A 12,931-nucleotide genomic window follows, 5' to 3' on the forward strand; every position below is an offset into this window, starting at 1 on the left:
GAAGTGAGCCACAGTCCTAATACCAGGAGCATTCGTAAGGATCCAAATCAGCAGACAAGGCATTAATCCAGCAACCAAGCCACAGTCACATTACTAGGAGTTCAAATGCATTAATACAGAGCCGGGATAACAAAATCGCAGACAAATGGCAAGGAAAGACAGATAATGCCAAAACAGCGGATGAGGAGTTAATCCAGAAATGAGCCACAGTCAGAATACCAGGAGCATTAGTAAGGATCTAAATCAGCAGACAAGGGGTTAATCCAGAAACCAAGCCACAGTCAGATTACCAGGAGTTCAAATGGATTAGTAGGGAGTAGCAAAAAAAAAAAAAAAAACACAGGAGCCGGGATAACAAAATCACAGACAAATGGTAATCACCGAGTTGCAGATTTAGATCTCCCGCCTTGCTCTGGGATTGGACGCTGAGCCAGGAACCTCATTGGGTCGGCTTGTAGCCTCACTGATAGGTTGACCAGCAGTGGCTTGGCTGGTCGGCACAGCAGCCCTCTGAGCACAGCCATGAACAGTATCTTGACTGGATAAATGTGGGCCTATAGGGTGTTAACCAGCATGGTGCACTACACGTAACTGTGTGACTTTCACTTTATAGAAGCCTTATCTACAGTATGTGCAAGTATACTGCAAGACAACATTGGGATGGCCTTATTCATCCAATTTTCACTGATTTCATATGGATAGAGCAGATATCATTAATCTTGTGTCATAATACAGACTACTGCCGTAACAACATACTGCCTGTCAGTGGTGCAAAGTCTTGTTGTAGAAGTCTGTCTCTAGACAACATGATGCATAGCAGGAATGTATGTGCCTCCTTTGTACTAATGGGGTAAAGTCTCAAATTTCTTGTAAAGTGACCAGTGATAATTGGGGAGAGCCATCGCCGCCATCATCACGCCATGTGCACTACTGTAAACCTGACGGTCACTAGCTCCGCTTGCACTGATTTATGAAATGTCGTAGAGTTAACCTGTTGTCTCTTTGCAGATGGAGATGGTGAACCCAGTGAAAAACAAAGCGTGCGGTCACACGTATGAGAGAGAAGCAATTGAAAAGATGATTCAGAGCAGACACCGGAAAAATAAAAACATCAGGTGGGTTCTCAAAAATCAGTTTTAGTTCCTGGTAATATATGGAAGTAAAAGCTGTGTGACCCGAATGATGGGCTTGCTGCTTCCCTGTAACTAAAGCTATAGTGCAGTTCCTCGGAAACTGCTGGCCCTATCTCTACATCAGACATTGTATCGGGGTGATTTATTTAAAGTGGGTGACACTTATGGGCCTATGAAACATCTGAGATCCCCTTAATCTGAATATTCCAGGTTTTTTATATTGATGGCCTGTCTTCAGGTTAGGCCATCAGTTTATGATCAGCAAGGCTCCGACACCCCATTCAGCCACTGATACCTGTTCTGCAGTTGCTCCAGCACTGGAACAGCGTAGCTCTATCCATCGTGTAGTGGATGGTTCTGGTAGCTGCTGCCATTGTAGTGAATACTGCAGTAACCAGCTCCTTTCACTGCACATTGGACAGAACTAGTTTGTGAGCTACTGTGAAACAGCTGATCAGTGAGGTCATGGGGTGTCAGACTCCCACTGATCAGATATTTATGGCTTAGGGCTCATTCAGACGACCATAGTGTTTTGTGGTTCGCAAAACACAGATACCGGCCCGTGTGCATTCCGCAATTTGCACTATGATAGAAATGCCTATTCTTGTCCGCAATTGTGGACAAGAATAGGACATGCTCTATCTCTTTTGCGGGGCCGCAGAACGGAACTACGGATGCAGACAGCACATGGTGTGCCGTCCACATCTTTTGCAGCCCCATGGGTCTGCACCCGTTCTGCAAGATTGCGGAACAGGTAGGGACCCATTCATCCGGTCGTCTGAATGAGCCCTTATCCTGACCAATCGTTCCCTATAATAGCCCAGTGTAAACATGCCAGGCCATCGAACAGTGAAGTATAGTACATTCATTTGTAGTCATCCTTTCTAAACAGATAGAAATGACTATTGGTCGGCAGCACATTCCCTTGGGTAAACTGGTGTAAACTGATATGTTGGCAATGGAAATTGAAACGAACAGCTGTAAGAACGATGACACAATCATACAGCCGTTCATTCCCAATAGTTGCCTAGAGTAAAAGACACTTAAGCGAGCAATATAGTAAGTCGGCCGGCGCTCATTGCAGGCTGTCCGTGTAACAAAACCTTATGGCCTATTTACCGGGGCAGATTACCAGGAATGAACGTTCCCGATAACTGGCTCATGTTAATGTGCCGCCCGTCTCCTCGCAGATTAGCACAGCGCTAATTTTTCAGTTGACCCGATCGTTTATGTAGAACATAAAATCATCATTTGTCTGCAGCACAAGCGTATGCTGCTGTCACTCTGTATAGGGTGATGAATGACATTTGCGGTCATTTCTCCCCATGGAAAGGAGATGATTGCTGGATGTAGCTGAATGAGCGGGCAATGATCGGGAATGATTGGTCAGTTCCCTATTGTTACCCTGTGTATCGGCCCATGGAAACAGATCATTAAGCAGTTGCCAGACACCTCTGCTGTCAGCTGGGACATCCCATACACATAAGGGTGCATTCACACTACCGTAACTGTTTTGCGGTACGCAACTTGCAGATCCACATTTTGCGGACCACACATGGCCGGCGCTATATAGAGAATACCTATTCTTGTCCGCGGACAAGAATAGGACATGTTCTATATATTTTTAGCGGGGCCGCGGAGCGAAAAACAGATGCGTTTGTGGCCCCATTGAAATGAATGGGTCCATACCCGTTTCGCAAAATTGCAGTACCGATGCGGATCCATTTATACAGTCGTGTGAATGCACCCTTACATGGTCGGCTGGTAATAGTAGGAATCTTGAGTCTACGTTTTAGGGCAGGTTTCCTTTACAGGAGTTTCTCTGTAAATATCTTTAGGGGTTCTTCAATTTGGACAATCTCCTGTTGCTAGAAGGGTTCCCCGGCCATAAGTAGATAACTGGATGTACTAATTCCCCACGAATCAGCTGTAATCTGTGGAGGAACCTTGCAGCAAGTGTTCACTTTTCCTGCAGCATGTCCACAGGACAAACAAAGCATTGCATAATTTTTATTAATCACAAAGGGCTGTCCATGTAATGCAGGGACGCGAAGGGTCCTCCAGAGAAGTGGGACTCTCTCTGTAGCTGCTCTAGCTGATCGGATAAGGAATGGGAACTGCCTGCATAAATTTAGATTTCCTTAATTGGATATTTGAAAAAAAGCAATTTTTATCCCAGTTAAAATGGATACTTAATATTCAGTTTCATGCATTTTTCATGGTGTAATTCCTTTTGCAGTCTCAAAATGTTCTTTTTGTTTGTTTTTTTTGCTGTATCCATTGTAAGGGATTTACAGTGTTTCTTACCTGTGTTGTCTCTATAGGTGTCCAACCATTGGCTGCGATGTCTCCGACATGAGCGTATCAGATCTCGTTCCAGACACTGCACTCAAAAGAGCCATTGACATACACAAGAGGCAAAGTCAATCTAAGCAATGAATCCTCTAGCTTATAGTCCGGTGACTTTGAAGCCGATTTTGCACGCGCTGTGTAACCCCGTTGTAAGATACAGCAAAAGTGAAGGCTTGTGTAACATGTAAGGACGGATTGAGGTATTCCAGTTCTAAAAAAAATATTTTTTGTTAATAAAGTTGTTTTCTTCTTTTTCGCTGCTTATTTGGTTTCCGTCACTATCCGTATTGCAGTTGTAGGGTCTCCTTACCTATAACAGGTTAAGTACTGCTTCAGGTAGGGAGTAACCCCAGCGGGATGACTTTCCCCCATGTATTAGACAGTGATGAGACCCACTATATTGAGTAGCTCTTTCTTGGTTTTTACAGCTTTTGGTTGTTACAGCAGGAGTATGGCCGTCAGTCCCCACTGGCACACACCAGAACACAGCAATCCAGATGTGATGATGCTTTGATTTGTGGAAAGAGGTTGCACATTTTTGCCACCATTGTGTTTGTGAAGGTTCTCATTCATCCAGATCATGGTATGTCAGTAGTAATAAGTCAGAGCAACTAGACATGTTATTTTTTCTTGAAGATGTTTCACTACTCATCCGTCTAGCTTTCTGAATTAGTATGGCTTGTACAAGACATCTCCGCCATTAAATACTGGTGAGTCGTGCTTCAGTCATGGAGGTCAGATCTTGATTGCTTTTGCATGACTGAAGCTATTAGTTGCGATTAAACAGCTTTGGGAGAGGTGTTAGAACAGCATTGTAAGTGGCAGCTACAATTGCTATCTTTTGATTACTTTGCCTCCCCCTAAAAATTGAATAAAAAAGATTTAAAAAAATTGATATGTACCCCAAAATGGTACCGCTAAAACGGAAGCATTTCCCTGCACAAAGCAAACCCTTACTCAGTTCTTTCGACGGAAAAAATGAAAAAGTTATGGGGGTTAAAACATGGCGACACTAGGCCAATTTTAAAAGAAAAAAAAAGTTTAACATTTTCTTAACGTAGTAAAACATAACAATTTGGTATCACGGTAATCACAGTGACCCACTGATTAATGCACTGATGTCATTTTTACCACAAAAACAGCTTGTGGTTTTTTCCCTATTCCACCTGTCAAATATTTTAGTTTCGCAGTGCGTTGTATAGGACATTAAAGGTGGCATTTAAAAAAAAGAAACTACAACTCGTCCTGCAATAAATAAGCTGTCATACAGCTGTGTCGGCAAAAAAAATATGCATTGCTCTTGGAAGGCGAGGAAAAAAGTTAAATGTCGCTGCCAAAAATTGTTAGGTCCTGAAAGGATTGAAAAATATTTTTATATTTAGGGGGATTTTGTATTGTATTACATATTAATTTAACTTATTAATGTTTTTTTTTATCTCTAAGTGACTAGAAGCTGCAATCTTTTTTCTTTCCCCCTAAGCGACTAGAAGCCATTTACACAATGCTTTGAAATATTTAAAATTCCAAAGCATTATTGTCTCTTTTAGTCGATGCCTGTAGCATGGCCTGACTGGCGGATGCCCACGGCAGCCCTGAGGTCTTTAGGCTCTCAGCTACCATCGTTAAAGGGATTTTCTGAGACATTTTAACTGATGACCTATCCTCTGGACACTCTCACCCAAAAACCTTGGGACCGCCACAAATCCGCTATTCGAGAAGGCAGCGGCGCTCATTCATCGGTCAAGTGGCCTAGGAACAGCTCAGCCCCATTCAAGCGCCATACCAAGCACAGCCGCTATACAATGTACAGTGCGGTGCTTAGCGAGAAGGAAACCGCGCTCACAGGAGTGCTGGTGCTTTCTCAAACAGCTGGGACCTTCACCGATCAAACTACTTCGACAGAGACATCTAAGCAGTGGACAAGCCCCATTGCATACACCAACCTTGCTCAGTCCCTGCCACTGTGGCCATACTTGCACCAGAAAGTGACCAGGGTGAAAGAGGAGACCCCCGACACTACTAACCTGGGGGATCCAAGCAATACGTTTTCATTTCCTTATGGAAAATGGCATGTCGATTAGGACATGAAAAGGTCATGGAGCTATGCAGCTCACTTTTCAGCTTTACTGTGTAGACTGGGGCAAGATTCACTGAAGACCAATGATTTAATGACTGCTTTATCATAATGCTAGAGGCCTAGATTACGCACAAGTAGATAAGGTTCTGTATGCAGCTCCCCTGTCAGTGTCTGGGGAAGGGGAACAGTTGTTCGTGCGGACACGTAAATGATCATTTCTGGGCAGCAGATCTTGCAGTCTACTGCTCAGACACAGTACAGCTGTATGAGGATGTCCTCATACTGTGGAGGTGATTGCTGCATGTAAATGCAGACCTTCACCTCCACTGAATGAGTAGCCGCTTGTCCGGATGGAACGCTTCCTTCCTACAATCATCGGCGCAGTGTAAATGCTCCTTTAGTTCCCTTCTTGGTTTTATTAATCCGATTTCTCAGAAAATTAGATGCAGATAGATATTATCTTTTATTGATCCCAGAGCAAATGTGCAGTGGAATCCCTTGTTCTGCCCAGTTAGGGCCCTTCATATTATAAGGAAACGGATTACTAATAAACTTGCCAGAAGGCATCCGATTCATTACAGTATCTGTGGAATATATCTATTGCTCAAGCTGAAAAGTGACACATGTAGCTCCTTATTGCCACTTTGTCACAGCAGATAGTGAGGCAGGTGGAGAAGCCATGTAATGCAAAGTATGATTCAGAAGCTGATAGGAGTGGGTGCATGACAGCGCCGCACAGGAAACTACCAGAAAGCTGGAGTGAAAGTGCTATTTATACCTTTTCTTATAAGAGATGTTCAGCTAGCAGGTACTGTATGTCACCAGCTGCCAACAGCTTCACACAGCTCTGCACCATGCACTAATCGTGTATGTAGGGGTCAACAGATAATTGTGATATTTAATAGCTGAGTAGGAATAATAGTTTATGTTGACTTACTGAAGTACATTCTATATTGTAGCTGAAATCACTATCACTGTATACATACATTACATTACTTATCCTGTACTAATCCTGAGTTACATCCTGAATTATACTCCAGAGCTGCACTCACTATTCTGCTGGTGCAGTCACTGTGTACATACATTACATTACTTATCCTGTACTGATCATGAGTTATATCCTGTATTATACTCCAGAGCTGCACTCAGTATTCTGCTGGTGCAGTCACTGTGTACATACATTACATTACATTACATTACTTATCCTGTACTGATCATGAGTTATATCCTGTATTATACTCCAGAGCTGCACTCAGTATTCTGCTGGTGCAGTCACTATGTACATACATTACATTACTTATCCTGTACTGATCATGAGTTATATCCTGTATTATACTCCAGAGCTGCACTCAGTATTCTGCTGGTGCAGTCACTGTGTACATACATTACATTACTTATCCTGTACTGATCATGAGTTATATCCTGTATTATACTCCAGAGCTGCACTCACTATTCTGCTGGTGCAGTCACTGTGTACATACATTACATTACATTACTTATCCTGTACTGATCATGAGTTATATCCTGTATTATACTCCAGAGCTGTAATCACTATTCTGCTGGTGCAGTCACTGTGTACATACATTACATTACTTATCCTGTACTGATCCTGAGTTACATCCTGTATTATACTTCAGAGCTGCACTCACTATTCTCCTGGTGGAGTCACTGTGTACATACATTACATTACTTATCCTGTACTGATCCTGAGTTACATCCTGTATTATACTCCAGAGCTGCGCTCACTATTCTGCCGGTGGAGTCACTGTGTACATACATTACATTACTTATCCTGTACTGATCCTGAGTTACATCCTGTATTATACTCCAGAGCTGCACTCACTATTCTCCTGGTGGAGTCACTTTGTACATACATTACATTACTTATCCTATACTGATCCTGAGTTATATCCTGTATTATACTTCAGAGCTGCACTCACTATTCTCCTGGTGGAGTCACTGTGTACATACATTACATTACTTATCCTATACTGATCCTGAGTTATATCCTGTATTATACTCCAGAGCTGCACTCACTATTCTGCTGGTGCAGAGTTATATCCTTTATTATACTCCAGAGCTCCACTCACTATTCTGCTGGTGGAGTCTCTGTGTACATACATTACTTGTCCTGTACTAATCCTGAGTTACAGCCTGTATTATACTCCAGAGCTGCACTCAGTATTCTGCTGGTGGAGTCACTGTGTACATACATTACATTACTTATCCTGTACTATTCCTGAGTTACATCCTGAATTATACTCCAGAGCTGCACTCATTATTCTGCTGGTGCAGTCACTGTGTACATACATTACATTTCTTATCCTGTACTAATCCTGAGTTACATCCTGAATTATACTCCAGAGCTGCACTCACTATTCTGCTGGTGCAGTCACTGTGTACATACATTACATTACTTATCCTGTACTGATCCTGAGTTACATCCTGAATTATACTCCAGAGCTGCACTCACTATTCTGCTGGTGCAGTCACTGTGTACATTACATTACTTATCCTGTACTGATCCTGAGTTACATCCTGAATTATACTCCAGAGCTGCACTCCCTATTCTGCTGGTGCAGTCACTGTGTACATACATTACATTACTTATCCTGTACTGATCCTGAGTTACATCCTGAATTATACTCCAGAGCTGCACTCCCTATTCTGCTGGTGCAGTCACTGTATACATTACATTACTTATCCTGTACTGATTCTGAGTTACATCCTGTATTATACTCCAGAGCTGTATTCACAATCAGGCTGCGCACTGCCGTAAAGAATCCCAGCTAATGGATTTTCTGTCAACAAACCTATTAACTGTTACATGGAGTCCGTTGGGATATTCATCATTTTGACTGGAGGAGCAGCGCTGTATGCTGTGTCGGAGACTCCAAAATGTTGCACATACAGTATTTTAGAATGTTGTAATTCTTCTTATGTGACAAATGTATTTTCCATGGGCGATGGGTTCTCGGATATTTATATGTTCCTGTCACCCAGAATGCACGTTACACCAAACATACAATAATTAACGTATCCCCAGCCAGTTATTTTTATCTGTTCTACCTCGGCCCTATTAACTTATGAGCCTTCACCAAAAATATTCTCTGCTTGGACAATTGTTATTCATGTGTCTAAACTTAAAGGGTTTGTCCAACCCTTTACGAGTGATGGCCTATCCTGAGGAGGTCCAACATCCCCGCCGGTCAACTGTTCTGCAGTAGCTTCGGCATCGGCCCTACACAGCTCCATCCAGTGTGTGGTGAGCGGAGATGGTTACTGCTGTGTTGCTCCCCTTGAAGTAAATGGTTAATAGTTAAAGGGGTTCTGCAGTTCCTTTAAATGGATAATCTATCCTCTGGATAGATCATCAGCATCTGATCGGCGGGGGTCCGACACCCGGGACCCCTGCCGATCAGCTGTTTGAGAAGGCAGCGGCACTGGCTGTTGTGCTGCGGCCTACTCTCAGTTTCCCCCAGGCCCAGCGACGTCACGACCACTGTAGTATTAATGGCCTGGGCGCGTCTAAGCTCTGTTTACTTGAATGGAGCCTAGCCCAGGCCAGTGATACTAGTCCTGACGCCACTGGGCCTGTGGTAAACAGCAAAAAGGCCTCGCCGCTACTGCCTTCTCAAACAGCTGATCGGCGGGGGCCCCAGGTGTCGGACCCCCGCTTATCAGAGGCTGATGATAAAAGAACTGCAGAACCCCTTTAAGCTTTCTTTTTGTATTTCATTGATCGGAAGCCACTGACGAGAAGAGATGCAGATGTAGGGTTGTAGCAGGAATACACAGTATAAGGGCTCATGCACACGACCGCATGTATTTTGAGAACCGCAAAAAATATGGATGACGTCCGTGTGCATTCCGTATTTTGCGGAATGGAACAGCTGGCCCCTAAAAGAACAGTCCTATCCATGTCTGTAATGCGGACAATAAAAGGACATGTTCTATCTTTTTGCGGAACGGACATACGGAAACGGAATGCACACAGAGTAACTTCAGGTTTTTTTTGCGGACCCATTGAAATGAATGGTTCTGTATATGGTCCGCCCAAAAGAAACGCGGAAAGAAAAGACATTCGTGTGCATGAGCCCTAAGTCTAGTCCGTGGAAGGCCTGCGAGTAGGTTGTTGCGGGATGGTTGCTTTTCAGGTCAACAGCTGGGACATGGCGGATGAATGATGGAAGTGCCGGTCTTGATGTGGGAGTTTGCATCGAAGCGCGACAGTCATTCTTCGAAATACGTGTTTCGTTCTTTCACAGAAACTTGCTTTAGGGCACAAACTTTCACCAAAAATATCCTGTCATCGTGACAGGTATGTACAGCAGTCTCTAGGTTACTGTTTGTGTTACCTATGTATTGCTGTAGGTGTGGTAACTCTCGCAGATACCTAGCACTGTCTTTTCTCTGAAAGGTTTGAATTCTTGGAGCCAATAATTTCGTAATGCATTTCAGGTAATATAACATCATTGTTCAGTAAGGTGAGAATATTTGCCCCGAGCTCACGGAGAACACCCCTGCTTGTCATATTTGCTACCAGTCTCATGGGTCAGGTAGGTTTTTTGGTGAACACAATCTGGACCCATTGAGGAACTTCATGAAGCTTGACTGTGGTCTTCTTGGTCTTGTTGACATGTGTGCTTTGTAAATATACCGATGTAGCAGAGCAGAGTATTCTTTATGCTTTGTGATTCATTAGATGTAGTCCTGAACTAAGTTTACCCCCAGTTCCTTTGTAAAACCACAGATACATTCAGATGATTTTGTTAAGACCGGTACACCAGTCACCTGAAATTAGCTTCAGTGCAGCTACACTTGGAAAATTGTGTACGGTAATTGTATTCAAAAATCGTCCCATTGTGTTTTATGATGATATGAGCCAGGTAACAAACCCCACAAGAAATAATAGATCATGTCTTGAGAACATTAACGGGGATGTCCAGGATTGGAAAATCATGGTTGCAATCCCCAATGCAATGAGATCACACACTGTATACGGCAGGGATCGGCAACCCCCGACACGCATGCCAAAGATGGCTCCAGGCCGCTTTTTACTGGCAATTTGTGGTGGCTGCACCTTTAATAAAGTAATTAATGTCAGACGCGCCAGGCCGGCTCCTGATTCTTCCCACCACGCCAGCCAGCAGAGTAGACTCTGCTATCTCACGGGCTGGCCGGCTGTGTAGCGCAGCGATATACCGCGCTGTGCCTTCAATAAATGAAGACTTGTAAGACGCGTCATGCAGGGCGAGTCTACTAGGCCACGCCAGCCACCCGAGTGCACTCCTGGTTGAGCAGCGCTGCTGCTATTATCTGAATCTGTTACCTTGGCTGGAGCAGGCGGATTACGGCCCCTTTCACACAGGGGCGAGTATTCCGCGCGGATGCGATGCGTGAGTTGAACGCATTGCACCCGCACTGAATACCGACCCATTCATTTCTATGGGGCTGTTCACATGAGCGGTGATTTTCACGCATCACCTGTGCGTTGCGTGAAAATCGCAGCATGCTCTATTTTGTGCGTTTTTCACTGAACGCAGGCCCCATAGAAATGAATGGGGTTGCGTAAAAATCGCAAGCAAGTGCGGATGCGGTGCGATTTTCACGCACGGTTGCTAGGAAACGATCGGGATGGAGACCCGATCATTATTATTTTCCCTTATAACATGGTTAGAAGGGAAAATAATAGCATTCTGAATATAGAATGCATAGAAAAAAGCGCTGGAGGGGTTAATAAAAAATAATTTAACTCACCTTAGTCCACTTGATCGCGCTGCCCGGCATCTCGTCTGTCTCCTTTGCTGAACAGGACCTGTGGTGACGTCACTCCGGTCATTACATGTTCCATCACATGATCTTTTACCATGGTGATGGATTATGTGATGACCGGAGTGACGTCACCACAGGTCCTGTTCCTGCAATGAATGCTCACCACAGGTCCTGTTCAGCAAAGGAGACAGAAGGAGATGCCGGGCTACGCGATCAAGTGGACTAAGGTGAGTTAAATTTTTTATTTATTTTTTTATAACCCCTCCAGCCCTATTGTACTAAGCATTCTGTATTCAGAATGCTATTATTTTCCCTTATAACCATGTTATAAGGGAAAATAATACAATCTACAGAACACCGATCCCAAGCCCGAACTTCTGTGAAGAAGTTCGGGTTTGGGTACCAAACATGCGCGATTTTTCTCACGCGAGTGCAAAACGTATTACAATGTTTTGCACTCGCGCGGAAAAATCGCGGGTATTCCCGCAACGCACCCGCACATTTTGCCGCAACGCCCGTCTGAAAGAGGCCTAAAGGAAGCTTGGGGATAAGGTAAACAAGCATGGTGACTAATTTGGGGGTGAGGGGAGGATGGTGGGACAATGGGGAGCAACTTGTGACAACTTTGGGGTCGGGAGAGGGTGGTATGCCTGCTGGTGAGAGATCTGGGAAGATGGGGTGGTGGGGCAGAATGGTTAGCCTGCATGTGATTGCCGGAGGGGGGGGGATTAAAAGTGTGTCTTATAGTCTGAAAAATACGGTAATCTGGTCCTTGGCAAATCTGCTCTCTACACATGTATGACAACCCACTAACCGGCTCTAAAATAACTTTTAATTTAAAAAATATATAAATTATGCTTGTGCTACTACCGTATATTAAAAAGAACAACCAACCGACTCTTGTATCGCCTCTTTATTGATAGAATGGACTGGATTCACTTGTGGGAGATTGCTGCACGGTAAGGGAGCTTCCTTAGGTTCTGAAATATGGAGAAATAAATTTGCTTATATGTAGCTGATTCTTTTTTGAGGCCTTGCTGGGAATTCCTGCTGGGAGAGGATTGGAGGGAGCTGCTTTATTCCCAGGCTGGACATAGAGCACATGTTGTGAACATTGGTTTAAAAAAAATAAAGCCTTATTATTGTTTGTGAGCGCAAGTGTACGCCTCATACTTATTACACGCTTGCATTTATTTATTTTTTATATTATTTTTTTTTCGGGGGGAGCGGTTTTTGGATTTAAAACCGTATATTTATCCAGTAGTTATTCTCTTACAGGAGACTAAAGTTAGTTTAGTATATCTAGAAAGTAATACTCATCATCCATACGTGGGTCTTCTTTGTGCCCACACCTGATAGTCAGATGTTCTGAGCCATATAGGATCCCACAGCATTTCAGATAATGATCAGGTATGAGGAGGTTGAACTTCAATTGGGTAATCAAGCTTAGAGGACAAGTTTGTCATAGGTGTCTGCCAGGTATGCCCCCCTCATATAGAAAAGAATACGCCAAACTGCACAGCTCTGCAAGTAACAGTGTTGTCATTACACGACATGTTTATATAACTGTTGCCTATTTGACTTAAAATGTGAT

The 12,931-nt window shown here is 43.7% G+C and overlaps 1 protein-coding gene across 3 annotated transcripts in view; it reads left to right on the top strand.

Annotated features, from left to right (window-relative positions):
* NSMCE2 (NSE2 (MMS21) homolog, SMC5-SMC6 complex SUMO ligase) overlaps window positions 1-3,738 on the top strand; it is a 210,191-nt gene extending 206,453 nt beyond the window's left edge. For all 3 annotated transcript variants that reach the window (XM_044292770.1, XM_044292771.1, XM_044292772.1), the window contains 2 exons: window positions 1,009-1,115; window positions 3,458-3,738. In XM_044292770.1, coding sequence (XP_044148705.1) covers window positions 1,009-1,115; window positions 3,458-3,572 — 222 coding nt within the window. In that variant the 3' untranslated portion in view covers window positions 3,573-3,738. The remainder of the gene's footprint in view (window positions 1-1,008; window positions 1,116-3,457) is intronic.
* The last annotated feature ends 9,193 nt before the right edge of the window (window positions 3,739-12,931 follow it).

This window comes from Bufo gargarizans, chromosome 5, assembly GCF_014858855.1.
Source record: "Bufo gargarizans isolate SCDJY-AF-19 chromosome 5, ASM1485885v1, whole genome shotgun sequence".
Classification (NCBI taxonomy): Eukaryota; Metazoa; Chordata; class Amphibia; order Anura; family Bufonidae; genus Bufo; species Bufo gargarizans.